This window comes from Panthera onca, chromosome C1, assembly GCF_046562875.1.
Source record: "Panthera onca isolate mPanOnc1 chromosome C1, mPanOnc1 haplotype 2, whole genome shotgun sequence".
NCBI lineage: Eukaryota > Metazoa > Chordata > Mammalia > Carnivora > Felidae > Panthera > Panthera onca.
The window spans coordinates 207,665,188-207,686,678 of NC_138346.1; the positions used below are offsets into that span (position 1 = coordinate 207,665,188).

General features: G+C 52.0%; 1 protein-coding gene across 5 annotated transcripts in view; it reads left to right on the forward strand.

Moving 5' to 3' along the window:
• Nucleotides 1-21,491, forward strand: part of UBR4 (ubiquitin protein ligase E3 component n-recognin 4) — a 132,376-nt gene that overhangs the window by 97,962 nt on the left and 12,923 nt on the right. For 4 of the 5 annotated variants that reach the window (XM_060626242.3, XM_060626241.3, XM_060626245.3 and 1 more), the window contains 18 exons: nucleotides 2,396-2,525; nucleotides 2,650-2,807; nucleotides 3,768-3,877; nucleotides 4,575-4,716; nucleotides 5,091-5,172; nucleotides 5,492-5,665; nucleotides 7,738-7,859; nucleotides 8,748-8,945; nucleotides 9,660-9,740; nucleotides 11,865-11,952; nucleotides 12,455-12,582; nucleotides 13,595-13,702; nucleotides 14,187-14,306; nucleotides 15,048-15,238; nucleotides 15,661-15,834; nucleotides 16,211-16,310; nucleotides 19,918-20,136; nucleotides 20,994-21,107. In XM_060626242.3, coding sequence (XP_060482225.3) covers nucleotides 2,396-2,525; nucleotides 2,650-2,807; nucleotides 3,768-3,877; nucleotides 4,575-4,716; nucleotides 5,091-5,172; nucleotides 5,492-5,665; nucleotides 7,738-7,859; nucleotides 8,748-8,945; nucleotides 9,660-9,740; nucleotides 11,865-11,952; nucleotides 12,455-12,582; nucleotides 13,595-13,702; nucleotides 14,187-14,306; nucleotides 15,048-15,238; nucleotides 15,661-15,834; nucleotides 16,211-16,310; nucleotides 19,918-20,136; nucleotides 20,994-21,107 — 2,439 coding nt within the window. The remainder of the gene's footprint in view (nucleotides 1-2,395; nucleotides 2,526-2,649; nucleotides 2,808-3,767; nucleotides 3,878-4,574; nucleotides 4,717-5,090; nucleotides 5,173-5,491; nucleotides 5,666-7,737; nucleotides 7,860-8,747; nucleotides 8,946-9,659; nucleotides 9,741-11,864; nucleotides 11,953-12,454; nucleotides 12,583-13,594; nucleotides 13,703-14,186; nucleotides 14,307-15,047; nucleotides 15,239-15,660; nucleotides 15,835-16,210; nucleotides 16,311-19,917; nucleotides 20,137-20,993; nucleotides 21,108-21,491) is intronic. The other variant, XM_078452300.2, reaches the window with a different exon arrangement.

The following is a 21,491-nucleotide window of genomic DNA, read 5'->3' on the forward strand; positions in this document are numbered from 1 at the left end:
TGCTTAGTTTCAGCCTAGAGAAAGCAGCAGTTCTCAAAACTAGGCTCCCGGTGCCTGAGCGTTCCCTGGACCATCGGGGACCCTGTGAGGCCAACATTTGTTTCATAACTCTCCTCCGGCCCTGCTTGCCCCTTGTGGTCTGTGCACCTCGGGGCTGGTGGTGCACAGTCCCTGGTGGCGAGGCCACCGGGGCCTCAGCGGGAAAGGTAGTGCGTGCTCACTCATGGGCGTCCTCGATGAAATGGTGCATGTTAATGTCAGTACATCTCCCTTCTTGGGTACTTGTGTTCTTAATACTCGGTGTGACCGTGTGGAAGCGCGCCGGAAGTGCTCCTGCTGCACACGCCCCATTGCCGCCGTGCTTGCTGTCGGGGGCAGGTGCGTGCATGTGAGCCGCTGCCTCTTGTGGGGCCCTGTGTATGCTTGGAGGGGTGTGCGACGGGCCAGGTGTGCTTATTCAGAATTGGGTGTTAGCAGACATTTTCAACTTCCTTCCTTCCTTCCTTCCTTCCTTCCTTCCTTCCTTCCTTCTTTCTTTCCGTCCTTTTTTTAATGTTTGCTTATTTTTGAGAGACAGAGCATGAATGGGGAAGGGGTAGAGAGAGGGAGACACAGAATCTGAAGCAGGCTCCAGGCTCTGAGCTGTCAGCACAGAGCCTGATGTGGGGCTCGAACTCACCAACTGTGAGTTCATGATCTGAGCTGAAGTCGGACGCTCAACTGACTGAGCCACCCAGGTGCCCCAGCAGACATTTCCTTGAAAAATGAAGGAAGTGAACCCATCACTCCAGAGGAACTGACATAACTCAGAGAGCCAGTATTTTCCAGATGACCGACACGTGCTACAGAATCACACGGGGTTTAGTAAAGATGAGGGTTAGTGTGGTGGAATATGAAAAGTTTATCAGTCGATTTCAGATTCCACATAACAGCCAGTCTTTAAGAACCTATCACTTATTGCACTCCCCCAAAAAATAAATATTAAAAAAAAACAATGTATCATTTATTGAAAGTGAGATCCAAGAAAGAAACCCGCAATTACGTGAAAAGGCTGTAAAAATACTCTTTTTTCCAGCTACGTATCTTTGTGCAGCTGGGTGCTTTTCTCGTACTGCAACCCCAACAACATACGCCAACAGTTTGAACACAGAAGCAGCTCTGAGAGTCCAGCTGTTGTATTAAATCGGTCGTTAAGCAAATTTTCAGAAACGAAGCAGTGCTGCTCCTTCAGGTTATTTTCATTCTGGAAATACAAAAAACATGATTTAGGTAGATAGGTAATGGATTCATTCTTGTTTTTATTTATTTTTTTATTAAAAAAAATTTTTTTTTTAACATTTATTTATTTTTGAGACAGAGAGAGAGCATGAACAGAGGAGGGTCAGAGCAAGAGGGAGGCATAGAATCTGAAACAGGCTCCAGGCTCTGTGCTGTCAGCACAGAGCCCGACGCGGGGCTCGAACCCACAGACCGCGAGATCATGACCTGAGCCGAAGTTGGACGCTTAACCAACTGAGCCACCCAGGCGCCCCTCATTCTTGTTTTTAAATGAAAGTAGTTAGTATTTTAAGAATTTCTCATGCTTAACTTTAAAATTCTTTTTTTTAATTTTTAAAATTTTTTATTAAAAAATTTTTTTGGTAATGTTTATTTAATTTTGAGAGAGAGAGAGAGAGGGAGGGAGTAGGGGAGGGGCAGAGAGAGGGGGGTGACACAGAATCTGAAGCAGGCTCCAGGCTCTGAGCTGTCAGCACAGAGCCCGACGCGGGGCTCGAACTCACGAACCGCGAGATCAGGACCTGAACCGAAGTCAGACGCCCCACCGACTGAGCCACCCAGGCGCCCCTCTCATGCTTAACTTTTAATGTTGTAAATATCAATAGATAGAATCATACATGCAAAACAGTTTCGGGTCCTCAATAATTTTTTAAGAGTGTGAAGGAGTCCTGAGGCCAAAAAGCTTGAGAACATCTGGTTTAGAGTGTGTGTGGGGCTCTTGGCTGTGCAGGCTAGTTCTGCTTGGTAATGGCTCCCAAAATTCTGGAGACTGCACAGTGGCTCCTTAAAGAGTGATGTTTGGGGAGCTGGATCAGCCTTGGGGTAGGAATTGGCGGGTGTGGCTGTAGGACTGTCTGTAGGTAGCCCGCTACCTCTTAGTCCTGCACAGTCAGAACGGCGACCTTAAGCTCAGTGTGGAGACGCCGCTGCTAAGTTGTGTCATATGGCTTTGAAGGAACATACACTTGGGCGGAAATGATACGACCGTTGACCCTTCTGACCTTGCCTCGCGTATGTCCCCCTGGGGCATCGGTGCCATCATATCGGAGCCATCACATTGGAGCCGTGGCTCAGGTGTGTTTTCACGCTCCCGCCTTGTTCCGCTTTCCCCCTGCAGGATGTCCCTGTTGAGGCCCTCACCACGGTTAAGCCGTACTGCAATGAGATCCATGCCCAGGCTCAACTGTGGCTCAAGAGAGACCCCAAAGCGTCCTATGAAGCCTGGAAGAAGTGTCTTCCTATCAGAGGTGTGTCTGTGTCTTCGTGCCTGGGGAAGCCAGTCCCTCCGACCCCTGTCCCGGCAGCCCTGCGGTCCCCCTTTTTCTGTTACTTCCTTTCCCTTACCCCTCGCTCCACCCCCCTGCCTGCCAGGGACAGATGGCAACGGGAAGTCCCCCAGCAAGTCGGAGCTCCGCCACCTCTATTTGACCGAGAAGTACGTGTGGAGGTGGAAGCAGTTCCTGAGTCGTCGGGGGAAGAGGACCCCGCCCTTGGATCTCAAGCTGGGCCACAACAACTGGCTGCGGCAAGTGAGTGACCGCCTCTGGGCCCTCCTCCCACTCCCCTTGCCCCAGATGCCAAGCAGCGCCTCTCTGCTCCCCCCACCCACCCACCCACCCACGTCTGCTCTGCTCTCTTGCCTCCTTTCAGGCGGGAAGCAGGGGGAGGTCCTGGGTTGCAGCCACCAGTGTGGTAGACTGGTTGAGAGAGGACTTTTCTGTGCCTCTCATCAAGCTGCTGTGCTTGTTACTCCTCCTGGCCACTCATGGGAACTAAGCCTCAGTGCTACCCCTCCCTTTTTCTCCTTCCGTTGTCTATACCTCCTGCTGCCCTCTCCCTGTTCGTTCTAGCTAGCATCATAAAGGATTAAAGTAATTAAAGGCATCCGTTTGTCTGTTAACGTATAAAGTAAGAAATACTTGGTCAAATGTAAGTATTGAGCATATAGGTACCTCCAAAATAGAGTTGCAGGGTTATAGAAATCTGTGCTGAGGAAAAGGCTTGCTTGCCTACTTCCTAGTTCAGTGGTTTTATTTTATTTACTTAAAAAAATTTTTTTAACGTTTATTTATTATTGAAAGACAGGGAGAGAGCATGAGCAAGGGAGGGGCAGAGAGAGAGAGAGGGAGACACAGAATCCAAAGCAGGCTCCAGGCCCTGAGCTGTCAGCACAGAGCCTGACACGGGGCTCGAACCCACAAACAAGGTCGTGACCCGGGCCGAAGTCAGACGCTCAACCGGCTGAGCCACCCAGGCGCCCCTCCAGTTCAGTGATTTTAGATGTGCTGTCCGGGTTACTTGATGGAGAAGCTTCCGTGAAGAAGGGGGCTGCTGAGCAGCCTCTTTCCCAGTCTGCCACAGCGGCATCTGGCCTTGAGTGTGGTTTTCGCCTCTCCCCTTTCCCCGGAGGTGCATCCGGAGGACTTCCAGAAGGTGCCACTTCACCGTGTCGGTCACCTGAGCCACGGCTTCTCTCCCGTGTCCTGCAGGTGCTCTTCACCCCGGCGACACAGGCCGCGCGCCAGGCAGCCTGCACCATCGTGGAAGCTCTCGCCACCATTCCCAGCCGCAAGCAGCAGGTCCTGGACCTCCTCACCAGGTGCCACTTGAGGGGGGCGTGGGAGAGCGGTCAGCCTTCCCCGTCTTCCTGGGGGAATCTATAGGTCAGGATGACGGCAGGCACACCCAGGCCCTGTACCCATCGCCCGCTACGGAGAGGGGCACAGGAACGGAAAAGAACCAGAGAACCGGGTGGTCGTGCTGCTGCTGGTGGTGGTGCGGGTAGTCATAGAGCAGCAGCAGCAGCAGCGACCGACGTCAGTTGAGGTCTTAGGAGCATATAAACGCTCGGCCCTGTGTGAGCTCCTTGGATCCTGCCCCGCAACCTGGGATTGTTGCGGTTGAGTAACGTGTCTGCCAAAGGCAGGATTTGAATCCAGGCCGTGTAATTCCAAAGCCCACGCCATCGGCTACTAAACTCTGCGGTACACTTGCCTTCTCTGTGAGTCATTCAAAACCACGGTTGCTGTCCGGAGAAGCTCTGTTCTATTTTGCCGCTTGTTGTTCCCAATGGGTCTAGTTTCCCGCCTCACATTCCCTGTCGTGTGCGCTGAGCTGTCCCCGAGCGTGGGGAGTTCCCAAGTGGGAAGTTTGGGGTTTTCTCAGGTGCCTCCCCCAGCCTCTGGAAGGAAGGGGGAGCGAAGGGCAGCAGAGGACACGAAGGTGGGAGGAGCGGAGGGGGCTGTCGGAGCCATCGGAGCCGAGTCCTCACGGTGCCCTGTCTTGTCGCGGGCCAGCTACCTGGACGAGCTGAGCATAGCGGGCGAGTGTGCGGCCGAGTACTTGGCTCTCTACCAGAAGCTCATCACTTCAGCCCACTGGAAAGTCTACCTGGCCGCACGGGGTGTCCTCCCCTACGTGGGCAACCTCATCACCAAGGTACCTGCCCCCCGCCCAGGAGAGCCCTTCCCCCGTTTGGCTTTCGTGGCCCTCCACTGGGGTAAACTTTCTGGTATTCCTTTTTTGCTGAGAAGAAGTATTTGTCGAAAGTATTATCTTTGTGACTGTAGCATGAGGAAGCAGCAACCCGTTGGGGGCATTTCGGCTCTTCTCTGTCTTTAAGCCACCCCTTAACATCACTGCATCTGCCCTCGGCTGCTTAGGAGTTCGGCAGAAGTGCAGCTCGAGGGGTCGTTGGAGTAAAAGGGGGACCGCGGAGCGCCTGGCTGCTGTTGCTGGCTCCTGGCGCCGCAGGTGGAGGGGGCCGATGTCGTCAGCGGTGCCGTCACTAACTGTGCTTGTGGTCCTCGTAGGAAATCGCCCGCCTGCTGGCCCTGGAGGAGGCCACCCTGAGCACTGACCTGCAGCAGGGCTATGCCCTCAAAAGTCTCACAGGTAGAGACAGCCAAGAGGCCCTTCCTTTAGGCACCCTGGGCGCACAGTGTGGGGACGGACCCTTAGGTCTTGGGGTGCTGAGGTTGACTCTCTTCCCTCTTGTGTTGATTCAGTGCATATTTCAGCTCCGTAGTTTTCTCTTCATTGGTGGCTTTACGTATTTGAGCTCCTGTTCACTGTGGACCGGTTCACTTCCTTGAGCACCAGCTCTGTGCTTGGAAGTTGCTTTGGAGTCGCTCATTACCTTTGGAAGACAGGGACCTTCTCGCTCCTGTTCTCGTTCAGAGCTCTTGCAGCAGTTTTTTTCCTGTCCCCACAGGCCTTCTTTCCTCCTTTGTTGAGGTGGAGTCCATCAAAAGACACTTCAAAAGTCGCTTGGTGGGCACAGTGCTGAATGGGTACCTGTGCTTGCGAAAGCTGGTGGTGCAGAGGACCAAGCTGATCGATGAGACCCAGGACATGCTGCTGGAGATGCTGGAGGACATGACCACAGGTAGCACCGCCTGTGGCCTGGAGCCGGGACTCCGTCCCTGCTGAAGGGGGTGGCAAGCGTCTCTCCACGCTCAAGGAAAGAGGGGAAGAAGTTCTGGTGCTTGGAGCTGGAAAATTCCAGAGCTGGGCTCAGTCCGTTTGGACTTTTTATATTAAGTTCACAGAACAGAAGGAAGTCACGTGTTCTCAGATTGGTGTCTTTCGCTGGTTCTGGCACGTTCTCAGCCACCGTTTCCTCCGTTGACTTTGCTACAGTCTCTCCCTCCTTCTTGTGGAACCCACAGTCTCTCATCCATCTCTGCCTCTCTGTCATGGGGTCCATCTCACCATCTCTCTATGCTGATTCTGGAGGATCTCTTTGGTTCTTTCATTTAGTTCATTTGTTTTTTCTTCGCTGAGTTAGCTCTTTCATCTATTTGTTGAGTCCTTGTGCTTCTTTACAGATTTTATAATCTCTTCTTTTTTACTCACGCTCCCCCCCCTTTTTAAAAGTTTTCAAACATAGCAGACGTTTCTGTGTCTGTTAATTCTAAGATTTGAAGTGTATTGATCTGATTCTGCTCTATGTTATTCCAGCTCTTTAAATCTTAGCTCTGAGCTCTTGCCTTAAATCTTTTTGTATTTCATGATTTTTTACTGTGAGCTCACATTTTGGAGGTTTTCTGTGGGAATTCTTTTTTTTTTTTTTTTATTGTTAGAGAGAGAATGCACACATGTACGAGTGAGGAGGGGCAGAGAGAGAGAAAGAGAAAGAATCTCATGTAGGCTCCATGCTTAGCACGGAGCCTGACGGGCTCGATCTCATGACCCTGGGATCATGACATGAGCCAAAGTCAAGAGTTGGCTGCCCAACTGCCAGAGCCACCCAGGCGCCCCAATCTGTGGGAATTCTTTAGGACCCAAGTCAAATACGGGTTTCTCTAATGAGGATTTATAACTGCTTCTGTGAGGCGTCTGGGGACACTGCATCATAGGGCTGTCTCCAAACCAAGTTTTTCAGGTTTTTCAGACCTCTTCGGTAGTGTGAATTTTGAGCCACAAACCCCTCTGAGGGGCAGCCTGTTATAGGTTCTCTCAAGGGAGATCCTCCCCCCCTCTACTCAGTGCCAGGTTGTAAGGGAAGACAATTTTGTTTCAGTGACTTGCCTAGGGGAAAGGTAGAGTTCCTTCTCGTTGACCCTTATACAATGGGTGTAGGTAGCTCTTTGGGGACACCAGACTTTTGTGTGGGTGGGGGAGGGGTTCCCACTAGATTGTCCACCTTGGCAGACCTGGGCCTTTGTGTCTGGCTCCCAAATCCTGGCAGGTTGTGGAAGCCAAAGCTCAAGGCAGACACCAGCTTCAGAGTTTTGCTAACCTCCCTAGGTTCCTGATTTCTCTTAGTTTTTGGTTTTTGATTCATCTTTGCTAGTGTGGCAGTTCACTGAAAAATGTTTTCAGGATTTTACATTACCTTTAAGCGGTGAGAAGCGGGGGTAGGTCAGGGAGTGGAGTCCGCCATATTGCCAGATGTAGAGGCCCTCCTTGTGATGCATTTTCATCATGCCGTGCTGAGATGCTTTGTGACCTTGCCAGTTGGACCCTTTTTGACGCATATTTCTTCCTTTTCCTGTGACTTGAAGTCGTCTGTCTGGCTTGTAGAAGGCCATCCACCTAATCTTTCAGACCAAAGCTTAAAGTTATACCTTCCCTGGAATTTGCCTGGAATACAGTTAGGATTACTATTTGACGTTGTTGAGTACCTGTTTTGGGCAAGAGGACATTAGTTGAATGACGCATAGTTCCTCTCCTTAAGGAGGTTATAATTCTGAGAGGAAGCAAGACGTGTACACAGCCGATCCGGAAGCGCTGTGTTGACTTGGGTGCTGGGACTTTCAAAAGCAGCGCGGTCTGAGCCTCGAAATCAGTCCGCCTCAGGTTTCCATTTGTAGCATCGATTCTGTCACGTAGCGCGTTTAAAAATGTACCAGGAAGAAGGAACCTGTTGGTGACTGTACTTCACGGAAAGTCTCATGGTGGTTTTTACGTGCGAAGCTGTCTCCTAACTGACGTGGCCACTTTGATTTCTGGCAGGTACAGAATCAGAAACCAAGGCTTTCATGGCTGTGTGCATTGAGACAGCCAAGCGCTACAACCTGGACGACTACCGGACCCCCGTCTTCATCTTTGAGAGGCTCTGCAGCATCATTTATCCCGTAAGCAGGGCGTCTTCCCCTGCCTCTCGGGGTGTCCGTGCCGCCATCCCGCCGCTAAGCCTCTTGGTCGTGGGCAGTCTCGCCAGCTGGGGGCAGTTGAGCCATATTTTAGAAAGCTCCACTGACAACACAGAAGCAGTCTCATGGTTTTCCTGCTCCTGATGGTGGGAAATCAGATGACCTTCCTTGGTCTTATTTCCTAGATTGAAGGTCTGGATCAGTCTTCTCAAGAACCGGGTCTGACCTCCCATTGCCCAAATCCTGTTGCTTACCAGTTCAGTATGCTGTGAAAGAAACAATGTTGAGCCAGAGCAAGAAGAAATGCTTGCTCTCTTCCCTCTTTTCGGGCCCATGTTTTTTTGCACACACACCTGAGCGTGTGTTTCCCTAGCCTAGCTCTCTGAGAGCGCGATGTGGTCCAGGGACCCCACCAGTATCATCAGTTAACGGTGAGAGGTCTTTGGGGTGGGCGCACCTGAGTGTTAGGTAATAGACCCTCCTCTTGACTCGGGGGTTCTCAGTGGCAGAGTCATCCAGCTCCAGATTGGTTAGTGTCACTTGAGGTGAGCAGGGCGAGGAAGCCCCTCCCCTTGTTTCAATAACACAGCTTCCGTATGTTGCCTGTGTGCTTATTTTGGTAGACTTTCTCTCCTCCACCCTTGAGTTTCAGAGGAGATGGCTGACAGTGAAGGATCTTTGAAGTATGTTTGGAATCACCTCTGTGTTTCCTGTGGCTTATGTCTTAAAATGTGTAAGGGGCTGGATGAGCTTTCCCCAGAGTGTCCGTGGAGCCAGGTGGCATGTTCTAAATCTGAAAGTGCCTCTGCCGACCCTCTTAGAGTATCTTTATGCCATCCCTGCTGATGCGTCCTTGTCTCTGTCCTTTAGGAGGAGAATGAAGTCACTGAATTCTTTGTGACCCTGGAGAAGGACCCTCAACAAGAAGACTTCCTACAGGGCAGGATGCCCGGGAACCCATATAGCAGCAATGAGCCAGGCATTGGGCCACTTATGAGGGATATAAAGAACAAGATTTGCCAGGACTGTGACTTGGTGGCTCTCCTGGAGGACGACAGCGGGATGGAGGTAACGAGCTTAGGACATTGCTGCCCTGGTGCAGAGCACGGGCTGGGGTCACATCCAGGTTCCTCCCTACTTAGTAGCTGGTTAGCCTTGGGCAGGTAGCTTGCTCCGGCTTCCTCATCTCTAAATGGGGCCAGTGATTCCCACCTGCCTGCCTTACCTGGTGTTAAGGTTAATTACCTGTCCGGGGCTCTGTCCGATGTCTGGCACGCGGGAAGCGAATGGTTTGCGGCCATCGCTCGTCACCGAGTAGGATTCTGTCGTTCCCGTTGCTCTGGCAGAGATTTCCCAGGGATTCCAAGTTCATTAAGCTCCTAAATACTGGCACGGTGGCCCCTGTGCAGATTTCTGGCCCTGTGTCTGATGCCTCCTGGCAGGCAGCCTCCAGGGTCCGGCCTTCTCATCTGAGGGGCGAAAAGCTTGTTGGGTAAGATGGAGTAATTGCTTCTTCTGGCAAAACCTGAAAGGGAATCCTCAGCAGGGGTTTTTAACCTGGAGTCCACGGTTTGGGTTAAGGGTGTTTGTAGCTTCTGCAGTTGCGTCCCACGTTCTGTGTGTTGTGCACATACGTGCCGTTTTTTTAGAGAGGGAGAGTCTGTAGATCCAGGACGCAAAACCGATGAGTTATGAACCACTGCCGTGAAGTGCCCTTTGTTCTTGAAACGCACTCGCCTTGTAATTATTTGGAACAACGGCCTCCTCTTCTCTTCTGTCCAGCTTCTAGTGAACAATAAGATCATCAGTTTGGATCTTCCTGTGGCCGAGGTTTACAAGAAGGTCTGGTGCACCACAAATGAGGTACGCGGCTTGTTTTCTTGCTTCGAGGTGGGGTTTCACTTTCCTGACTTGAGCAGACTGGTACCGGGAGGAGCCGCTCATCGTCGCTTACCTCGCTGTAAACAGTGCTCACACGGCCGTGCCTCCCTGTTCGCGGTTGTGGCCAAAACCAGTCGTCCTCCTGTTGAGGCCTCTGGCCAGAGGTGGAAGAGCTTCAGGAGAGGATGGGCGTTCCTGGCCGTGTAGCCGGCGAGGCAGCGCCAGAGGAGGCGTGCGGTGGGGAGCGTGCGCTGTCTCGTAACGCTCTGCGTGCGGCACCTCTGGACCGAGACGAAGCCTCTGCTTTCGGGGGCCTGCCCGCTCGGAGCATGGCCGCTGGCGCTGCCAAGGCGCGAGTGTGATTTCTGTGTTACTGGAGGGGAGACTGGGGTGCAAACAGCAGTTGTCCTTGAGTGGGGGGAGACGGAAGGAAAGGAAGCCTGGCGCTCTGGTCCTTGGGCCACCTCGGTGCTGCTCGACCTCTACTGAGAGTCTCAGATAATCTGCTCACCTCTCTCCCCTGTCCCTTCCTTTCCTCCTCCTCCATTTCTCTCCCTTTCCTTCCCGTCTTTTCATTAGGGGGACCTTCTAGTAAAGCGAATCAAGGAAGTAATTGGAGTACAGCAAACTAGTTGCCCGTGAAGCACAGTGAACTCCTCTGGATTTAGGCCCAGATGTTTCTGGAGAGCTTCAGATGCTAAATTGGTAGTGTTGGCTAGTACGTCTTGGCCTTCATTCTGTCACATGTTTTCGCTTCTCTCCTTTCTGTTCTGTGCCGGGAATCCTGGTCCGTGGGTACTGCTGCCCGTTGGCAGAGGGTCACACGGGAGATTGCCCCCCGTTCAGCGCATCCCGTCGTTGGCACTTGAGCGTCAGAACAGAATGATACAGATTTAATCTGTGAGGCACACAAAAATTAAGATCAGGCTTCTGTGGCTGCCCTTGTAAATGGTGGTTTGGAACCCAAAGAGCATACACGGGCGTCTCCCCTTTTGAACCATGAGGCAGGATAGAGAGGAGGATCACTTGCCCTTCACAGTACTGCCCAGCCCGCTGAGGGCTTCTTCTGGCAAAGTGCAGGCACCTTTTTTAACTCTATGCTCTTTTTCCCTGATAAACAGCCTGTCTCCTTAGCTACTGACTAGAGCCTGTTCTGTTTCTTAGGTCTCTTTCTGTTTCTGCCCTTGTTCTCTGGCCATTCTCTTTCTTAGTTCTCACTGGGCTTCTGTAGCTGGGAACACTTCTGCAACTGGCCTTTCTGGCAAGTTCTGTCCCACGAGGGTTTCTTGTCCTGAAGCTGAGCATGGGCTTAGAGGCAAGCGGTACTGTGGTGCTGGCTCGTCACCTTCATTTCGTGCAGTGTGACTTCAGAGCCCTGTTTCTTCTCTCTGAAATGAGAATAATGTCGATGGCAGAATGCCTAACTTAGTACCCGGTATATAGTGACCTCTCACAATCCTCCAATTTAGTAAAGTGCTCTAATCTTCTAATTTGCAAAAGACTTACTTTTAATCATTCCATCAGGTTAGAGGTTTTAACTTGAGTAACTTTGGAAGAGCCCTTTTCTTGCTGTATTTATGTGAAGACCTCAGGATTGGCTTATGCTCTTGCTTTTGATTCCGGAGTCTTGAATCAAAGCTCTTTGATCTCACTGATCTCGTCTTACTTGCCCGGATTCTTTGAGTGGTGGTTCCCATTGGTTAGAGTTTGTGCTCCTGAAGGAAGCACAAGCTGGGAATTAGGCTGCGCTTGTTATCGGATAACTTTGAAAAAGCTGCTTAACCTAGTTTAAGAGGATATCTGAAGTGCTTGATTAGCACAGAACTTAGCACAGAGTAAAGCATCTGTAGATGATAGCGATTATGGTTGTTACACACAATTTCGAAGCAATTAAATGAGATTGTGGTTATGAAAGGCTCACACAACTGGTCTGTGGTAGACACTACATGAAATAAACCTCCTTTCCCCGATGTAAGTTGCAGCGCACGTGGATTCCAGATGTTGTGATTAGGACCTTGTAGAGAAACAGGAGCGAGGCCAGGTGTTGAGTCCCTTTCATTTCCTGGACCTGTTTACAAGCACCTTTCTCCCCATGTCTCTGCTCAGGGAGAGCCCATGAGGATCGTTTACCGCATGCGGGGGCTGTTGGGTGATGCCACCGAGGAGTTTATCGAGTCCTTGGACTCCACCACAGGTAGGCCCTTCCCACAGACACTGGTGCACATTGCATTAGAGGTCTGGGGCCAGTGAGCGGGTCACATCCTGGGATTTACGGGTGTTCTGGACACACTCTCCTGTACCTCTGATCAGAATTGACGGGAGATTACTTCCCCAACGGAGAAAGAGTACACGTATCTATGGCCCAGTTCACACACCTCAGGGGTTTTAAAACAAGGCCAAACAAAACTTGGGAAATAAAGTGCAGTTGGCAACAAACGAGTTCAGATTGATTTTTAGCTTAGTTCCTCCCCTGCCCCCGATGGTGGTGGTGGTGCTTGTGTTTTCACATACTTGAGTAAATAATTTTAATTGGCTTCAGTCTCATAGTTTCATATCCAGTATTGACCCCTTTCGTTGCTACGCTTTTATCGGAGGTAAGAGAAAGGGCACTGGCTGTCAGCCTGGAAGGGGATTATCTGTTTTATTTCCATCTGTATCTTTCCCTCCATTTCCGCTTGGCCTCCCTCCTCCCTCAGATGAAGAAGAAGATGAAGAAGAAGTGTATAAGATGGCTGGCGTCATGGCACAGTGTGGGGGCCTGGAGTGCATGCTCAACAGACTGGCAGGGATCAAAGACTTCAAGCAGGGACGCCACCTTCTAACTGTGAGTTGGGGCGGCAAGGTGGGGCCGGTCCATTGTTTTGAGAGAGGCCCCTGTGGAGGGAAGCTTGCAGCCACTGTGCCAGCACGCGTAACCCTAGAGGGCGGCTTGGTGCCCTGGGCCAGTGCAAGCCAGTGGAGGGCCTGGCAGCTTCCCCGAGCTCTTGATTCTGGAAGCAAGCTCCCCACTCCCCTGCTTCTTGGCTGTCCCCGAAGCCGCAGTGGTGATGGCAGCCTCCCGCTGTGTCTCTTTAGCCACCTGTGGAACCAGTGCCTGTCTTTCCCTACAAAACTGCACTCGAGTCAATTACTCTTATTCTTGCTTTTTAAATTGATTTCATAGGGTAACCCTTTCGGGCTTTTTTGTAGGATTTGGTTCGGGAGTTCATCCAACCATCTCCTGAGGAGTAGAGGATCACAAATATTACTCTATTTATTATTTTCAGCTCCAGAGGAGATGAGAACACATATTACAGTATTTGTGTTCTACGTGACCTATGTGAAGAATTAGAATTGAAAAAGCAACTAAAAGTAGTTAAAGTTTTAAAAATGTAAAAAACGAGCCATTTATGTCTTAATAAAAGAAGAAAATCCACCTGTGTCTTAAGGAAAACTAAATAAACGACCTACGTGGTTCTGAGTTCCCACAGGCCATGAGTTTTGGGATCTTTCTGGTTAGTATTTTTTAGATTCGGAGTTACAACCGGAATTTCCCTAAGACAACAGGGAATTCTACTAGGAATTGGTGTCATTGCCATTTTAAGAGATGGTAGAGATATGCTGAGGCCACGTGACCTACTGCTGGAGAACATTGCTATTTAAAATGCCAACCTGATCTGAGATCTTCCCCGCCTTGCCATGTCCCCTCAGGAAGCACTTTTCCTTACTGTTCCCTGTACTTCAGGAAGAGTACTTCCTGATTGTACATGACTGCTCTCAAACATTTCTGTCTTGTTCGTCCCCACATCTTACACTCTCAGATAGCCTCACAGGTTTTGACTGGCTTTTCTTGTCAGGTGCTCCTGAAATTGTTCAGTTACTGTGTGAAGGTGAAAGTCAACCGACAGCAGCTGGTCAAGCTGGAAATGAACACCTTGAATGTCATGCTGGGTACCCTAAACCTGGTAAGGGGTATGGGCTGCAGAAGACAGAGTGGGCCTCAGAAGTCCTGGGTCGGGGAAGGAGCATCCGGGCTCAGATGAGAAGGGTTTGTGGCCTTTTCAAACTCTTCATCTGTCTGGCTGACGGGCCCGAGGCACGGATCATTCAAACCGTCCCTTGTCCTGCTGGCTCACCCCTGTGCTGCTGCCATGACACGTGAGAACTTCCTTGTCTGTTTCCTGAATCCAGAGACAAGAGGAAGTTTATAAAACAGTCCAGACTACATAGCCTAGAAAAGTAATGCCCTTGTCCTCGGGGCAGCCAAGATAGACATCTGGAATATCACAATTTCATTGTGTGCAAACATCCACACGCTTGTCCCCCTCCCCCCGCCCTCGCGCACAGGTATCTGGGAAGTAAGGCCATGAAGGCATTGGTGAGCAGCAGATCCCATCGGCACGAGTGGTTGTGGTGTTATCCCCAGACTGACTGGGTCTCCTCCTACAGGCCCTGGTAGCTGAGCAAGAAAGCAAGGACAGTGGCGGTGCGGCGGTGGCCGAGCAGGTGCTTAGTATCATGGAGATCATTCTGGATGAATCCATTGCTGAGCCCCTGAGTGAGGACAAGGTGCGTGGGGCCAGTCTGTCCATCTGCAGACGTTGGGAGCACATGCGGTCTCGTTGCCAGCAGCAGGCTTGTTTGCGTCTAGTTGTGTCCAAAAATGGTTGAACCTGCTCAGGTCATAGAAATCACAAAGCAATGGTGACATGATGACATTGAAGCCTGAAATCTGTGGATTTGGAGGAAACGAAGCTGCTAAGGGTATTCGTTCACTCAGAAGCTCTCATTAATGGAATCCTAGCATGTTCCAGCTCATAGACAGGGGCCTTAGCCCAGCCCCTCATGGCCCAGTTGAGGGAACTCCAAGCGCAGAGAAGCTAAGTGAGCTGTTCAGTGTTATGTAGTTGGCTGCTGGCAGAATCAGGCCGAGAAACCAGGTGTCCCAAGTCCCAGTTCAGCGTCTCTCTGTTGTGCCCTTGCCTTTCCCCATCCCTTTTGGTACTCATGTTTCCCCCATCTCTGTTGGTACTCATGCTTTGGCTAGAGGTGGGACCAAGTGAGCAGCAGGCAGCCTGCGTTCCCTCGGGGGAGGGGAGATTGTGTTAGCGTTTTCGACCACGTGAGACTATTAATAGAGCCGCACAGAAACTTAGAAACTAGTATCAAGTGAAACTCATACCCAGGAAGCTCCAAGACGGCTTTTCTAATGCTGCTTCTGAGGGAAGTGGGTGACCTCTGGGGTTCAGATGTTGGCTGGCCGAAGTCCTGACCCCGTTACCGGTCCCTCCGTCCTCCTTCCCGCTGCAGGGCAACCTCCTCCTGACGGGCGACAAGGATCAGCTTGTGATGCTCTTGGACCAGATCAACAGCACCTTCGTTCGCTCCAACCCTAGCGTGCTCCAGGGTCTGCTTCGCATCATCCCGTACCTGTCCTTTGGCGAGGTGGAGAAGATGCAGATCTTGGTGGAGCGCTTCAAGCCGTACTGCAGCTTTGACAAGTACGTGCTCGCGTCTCGGCCACGGGAGGGTCCTCCCAACGCCCGGGCTCGTCCTGTGGCCTAGGGAAGACCCGGCTGAAGTTCTGTTGGGGTCGCGCACGCCTGTCTGGCCTTTAAGGGGTCCATCGTAACTGGGGGCTCAGTGTACTGTTAAGTCGGCTAGGCAGAGACGGTAAAGAGGCTGGCGAGATGGGGCAGGGGTGTGACGGGAGGGAGAGAGTCACGGGTGCAAAGAGCGTGAAGACGCAAGAGAGCGTTGGGAGTGTGCAGCACACGGCGGGAAGCGGGGAGTGGCGGGAACCGGATCGGCATCCTCGCGTCGTACTTGACCCCGTAGACTGTTGAAGGTCGTCAACCGAGGGAGCGCCACGGTGCGCGTTTGTCGTTCCCTTCACCCGCTGAGGCTCTGCTCTCTCCCGCAGGTACGATGAAGACCACAGTGGCGACGATAAAGTCTTCCTGGACTGCTTCTGCAAGATCGCAGCCGGCATCAAGAGCAGCAGCAACGGGCATCAGCTGAAGGACCTGATTCTCCAGAAGGGAATCACCCAGAGTGCGCTGGACTATATGCAGAAACACATTCCCAGTGCCAAGAAGTAAGAATCGGCTCTGTCAAAGCGACTGCTTTCCTTCCCTCTTCTGGGTCCTTTTCTCCTTCATCGTCGTGGCTTAAAGCTTCAACGTATTCCCCCCTTGGTCCTCCTTGGAGTCTCCCTCCTCTTCTGGAAACCATCAAGGTGACCACTCCGCCACCGCACAGCCCTTCGGGGCTGGGGAACAGGTGGCAGCTTATTGCTTTCTATTTGGAATAGTGCTTTTTGTCTGGCTGCCCGGCCAAGCTAGGTGATCCTCTGTGATTGTTGATGGCCCCCTTGAAGGGTCACAGGTAAACAAGCCAGAACAGGTCAACAGCTGGTTTCCAGATAGGTTTTGCCCCTCTGACCTGCTCATCTGCCTTCTTTTCCTTTGCAGTCTGGATGCTGACATCTGGAAAAAGTTCTTATCTCGTCCGGCCCTGCCATTTATCTTGAGGCTTCTTCGGGGGCTGGCTGTGCAGCACCCTGCCACCCAGGTGAGTGAGTGGCCAGCATGCTACTTAATTCTGGAGGCAGGGCATGTACAGTGCCTTCACCTCTTCTCATCTGCCGTGACTGCCTCGATTAGCCTCAGGGTGTGACTTCTCCTAGCACGGAAGAGCCCCAGAGTATGGGGGACTCGGAGGTTATCTCGTTCAGCTCTGTGTGTGTGGAGAGGCGTAAGGTCTACTTGTGCTCTCCTCATTCGACTCCTTCTTACGTGGGGCTTTATTTTCTCGTGGGTCAGCAGAGCAGTAACTGGACGGAGGGTGTGGCTGGCCAGAGTTTAAAACAGTTTAATTTCTGGCTTTAGTCGTTTGGGTCTCTGGGGACATTTATAGTGCCATCATTGCTGTTTTCTGTCCTGGTTCAGACAGCTAGAAACTTCGTTCTCAGAGAGACCCACCCTGCTCATCCTTGATCTGTCCCCCCTGGGCTGGAATATCTGTTACCCCTCCCAAATCCTGACTGGCCCAGACAGGTGGCCAGGCTAGAAATTTTCTAAATCAAGCTCTTCATTTTGAGGTAATTGTAGGTTGACGTGCAGTTGTTAAATAATACAGAGAAATCCTACATACCCATTTCTCGATGGTAACCTCTTACAAAACCACATAGAGTATCACAATCAGGATATTGACGTTGATGGAGTCAGGATCCAGGGGAGCTTTGTCATCACAGGGATCCCTCTTGTTGCCCTTTGAGAGCTCTGTCCACCTCGCCACTAACCACTGGCCACTACTGATCTCTCCATGGCTGCAGTTTTGTCACTTGCGGAGTGTTCTGTAAATGGCATCAGACAGCATATAACCTTTTGGGGTTGGCTTTTTTCACTCCGCATGATCTTCTGGGGGATTCCCAGGTTGTGTGTATTGAGAGTCTGTTCCTTTTTATTGCTCGGTGGTGGTCCACGGTGTGTGGGTTCCCCAGGTTGCTTAACCGTTCATCCGTTAAGAACATCCGGGCTGTTTCCAGTTTGGGGATGTTACAAATAAAACTGCCATAAACATTCACATGCAGTTGTTTTGTGCGTGAGTAGAGCTCTTCATTCCTCTGGGATGAACGCCTAGGCATACACTTGCTGGGTACATAGCTGCATATTTAGTTTCAGTAGAAACTGCTGAGCTGTCTTCTAGAGTGCTGCACCCTTTTACATTCCCACCGGCAGTGCCTGAATGATCTTCCTCTGCATCCTCCTCACCACCCGGTGGTGACACTGGCTTTTAGTTGAGCCCCTCTGACAGGTGGACGGTGATAAGCTCCCTGTGATTTCAGTTTGCGCTTCCCTGATGGTTAGTGGTGCTGCGCATCTTTCCATGTGCTTCGTCTGCGTGGCTTCAGCAGCCTGTCTGCTCATATCTTTTGCCCATCTTTTAATTGGATGTTTTTAGTGTTGAGTTTTGAGCGTCCTCAGGGCTGGGTCTTCCCGTGTATAGTCTTCTGCATCGAATGTCATTCCACGCTCTCATTTGGTGATCTGTCCTCATAGCTCATCCCAAAAGTAGGGTAGCTTGGCTACAGGAGAGATTGTGTCTCACCCCGGTCTCAGTGGTTTCAGACTTCTGTTCAGTTCATTAGAGATGGTCATAATTAGCACATCTTTGTGGAGGTCATTCTTCTTACAAAGGAGTCTTCACGTATATTGGTTTCTCTGTTCCTATAACGTGTGTCTTCTATGTGGGTGAACCCAGGAGTGCGGCTGTGATGTGGCCAAGCTCAGGTCAGGTGGTTTCCAGGCTTCTTTGTAGTTACTAAGTCGAATTAGTTTCTTTAGACTAAGGCTTAATCTAGTTAGGAACGTGGCCTTCACACTTGAGGCCATTCTCTTCCTAGCAACACGTTTTTTAAGCACCTGTTGTGTACCTGTGCTGTGCTAGACTCAGGCGACATTGGTAACCAAGGCGGTCGTAGCCTGTGCTCTGGGAACTCACTGTCTGGTGGAAGATAGAGTCACATTCACGTTGATAGCTGAATAGTGACATAAGTGTAGTGTGAAAGGGGCCAAAGGAAAGAAGATGCTTTTAGAGGAAAGTATGGCACCTGCCGAGGCTTAGAGGCCAAAAGATACGGGAAGTGCACAGTGGGGGCGAGGCATGGCGCGAGCTGGTCCCGGTGCAGCATGGGTCCAGGGCGCGTTCTCCAAAGAGAGGAGTGTGCGTTTTCTCCTGAGGGCCGTGCCCCCGGCCATGAATTGGCAGGAGAGGAGATGACAGACGGGAGAGACAGTTGGTTGGCTTTTATCATACTCTAGGTAAGAGGTGATGGCAGCTGAGCGGCGCACCAGGTGGACAGCGGGTGGGTTCAGCAGCCGTCTGGGAGGCAGAGTGAATGGGATTTGGAGGTCAGTTGCCCGTGGCGGGTGAGGAAGCCGGACGAGTCAAGAACTCTGCTGTTTCTGGGTTGGGCGACAGATGAGTGGTGGTGTCCTTGAAGGCGGTGAAGAACCCGAGGAGGTTCGAAGTGAGGTGCGGCGGGGGCATCATGTCAGGCTACTGCTGTTGTGCGTCTGCTCGCCCGATTAGAGTGTCACCCTCAGAAGGCCGGGTCTTTGTTCCCCTAGCACGTAAAGCACCGCTTCACACACGGATGCACGCACGCAGGCGCGCAGCTCACACCCAGCGTGCGGAGGTCGGGGTACCTGGGCAGCAGTTCAGTAGGCAGCCACACTGTGGGCTCGGCATCCAGGAGCACGAGACGTGAGCTGACCTGTAGCTTTGCCGACGGGCCAGTGTGAAGCGTACCTGCTCTGAGGACAGGTTTATGAGCCCGTGGGTGATCCGGGTTGAGTGCCGAGCTTTCATTTCACGTCGCGGGTCGGTTCTGTTGTTTTCCACGTATCGTTAAATCCGTACAGTAGCGGTGGACACGGATGCACTTGTGCAGGGGGCGGGGGGCTGTGGGTGGCACGGCGCTCCTCCTCGGCTCACCTGGAGGGCTTTGTCGGGTCAGCCCTGCCTGCGTGTTCTGTCCTTCACCCGTGTTGACAGTGCGGTGTTGTGGTGCAGCGAATGCCGGCCTTCTCGAGCACGGGGGCTTCTCGGTCATATCTGTTCTCTAGACAAAGTGTCTTCTCATCCCCACTCCCACTCGGAGTCGCACCTCTCATACCCCTATGTTGAGGGAATCCTGGGCTCCCAGGTGTGGTGGACACAGGGCTTCTGGAGGAAGAACCGAACACAGTCGCTATGAATGTCACGGCCTGCTCTGCCCTGTGGTCACTGAGTCCACTACCCAGGCCTCCGCAGGTGCTGCTTCTCTAGGGCATCTTACCTGAGCCCCTTTCTCTCTCCCAGTGCTGGCCGCTTTACGTCCAATTATCTGTGACGAAGTTTTAATCCTCACCACGACCCTGACATTATCACCACTTTATAGGCCAGGGCACTGGAGCCAAAGAGCATAGTGCCTGGTCAGAGGTCAGCGGCAGGGCCAAACCCTCCTCCATTTGTCAGAATCTTTTGAAGCATGTGTTCGAAAGGTCTGATCGAAACTGAACAGATGACGTGAGTTTGCGTGCATTCTGCTGAATTTTCTCTATCTGTCAGCTCCTGGAGAGCATGCTGATTCACGTAATTGGAAGCATACATTTCTCTGGTCTCCACTTGGTAGGTTCTGATCGGAACGGACTCCATCACCAACCTACATAAACTGGAGCAGGTGTCCAGCGATGAGGGCATTGGGACCCTAGCAGAGAACCTGCTGGAGGCGTTGCGGGAACACCCTGATGTAAACAAGAAGATCGATGCCGCCCGCAGGGAGACCCGCGCGGAGAAGAAGCGTATGGCCATGGCGATGAGGCAGAAGGCTCTGGGCACCCTGGGCATGACGGTAAAGCCACGTTCTGGGAGTCCCCACGTTCTCGTCCACACTCCATGCTTCGGGACAGAGCTGGGCTGGTGAGGAGAAGGAGGGAGCTAGGTGCACCTTCCTGACAACCCCTCAGAGGTGTGACTGTTGTCCCACCGCCCAGATGGGGCTCCGAGGTTAAATGACATAACGAGTTCACAGAAACCATGAGAACGGGGATGATCACTCCTGCTCCCAGGGGATTTACTGCTTGCCAGGCACTGTGCTTAGTTAGGCACCTTGCGTGTAAGGTTTTATTTAAGCCCTTGTGTGACACAGTGAGGCTGATCTTACCATACCCTTTCTCTGGTTGGAGTAACAGAGGCTGAGAAGCACAGGAAATAGGCCAACGCTCATGCTTAACGAGGGGTTGACGAGAGTTTGAACCCACGTCGGTTGGACATGATGGCCTGTGCTCTCCTTGCCCCGGGTCAGAAGAAGCGTAGTCTTAGGAAAGCCTTCTCCGAACCAGCCAAGCTTGGATGTCGGCAGTTTTAAAACTCCCGTGGGAACCGTGAAGGGAATCCTAATGCGACAGCCCTTGGCAGCTGGGACTTGGGATTGCCAGCGCGAAGAAAGGGGGCTTTTTTGGGGGCAAGTGGCAGCTAGCCAGGCTTCCAGCTGGTTAGTCTCCTCTGCTTCAGTGGTTCCCGGAGGAAGAGAGTAGAAGAATCTGGGTCTTTACCCTCACTGGAAGCCACCTACAGAGGTTTCCTTTCTGTGACTTGTCCTTCCAGTGCCTGTGGAAGGGCCGCCCTGTTCCTGAGTGTCCCCAAGCTAGGTTGGGGGGCGGCGGGTGGAAATCCCCTTCTGACATGTCACTTGGGTTTCCCCTACAGACAAACGAGAAGGGCCAGGTCGTGACCAAGACGGCGCTCCTGAAGCAGATGGAGGAGCTAATTGAGGAGCCGGGTCTCACGTGCTGCATCTGCAGGGAGGGGTACAAGTTCCAGGTATAGCGCTCGCCCTGGGCTGGGTGCGCAGCCTGGCCCCTTGCTCCGGTGGCGTCCTTCTCCCGCCGGCCTTTTTGTTCTTAGGTGGGCCGAGGTTGAGGCGTGTCTCGGGGCCAGCTGCCTCTCTAAAGGGAGGAAGGCAGACTGATCTGAACACGAGGCTTCATCATCACTGCCACCCCCCACCCCCCACCCCCAGCATCATCACCCGTTGGATTCTTTCTATATGCCAGTCCTTGTGCCCAGAGCTTTATGTAAACTGGGTAATTCTGTTTTTAAACCTACAAAACAAAGCAAAACAAGGGTCACGTGGCAGAGCCAGAACTGTAGCCCATGCTTCTCTGACTCCAGACCTGGGGCTTTTAAAAGCACATCGTGCTGCTT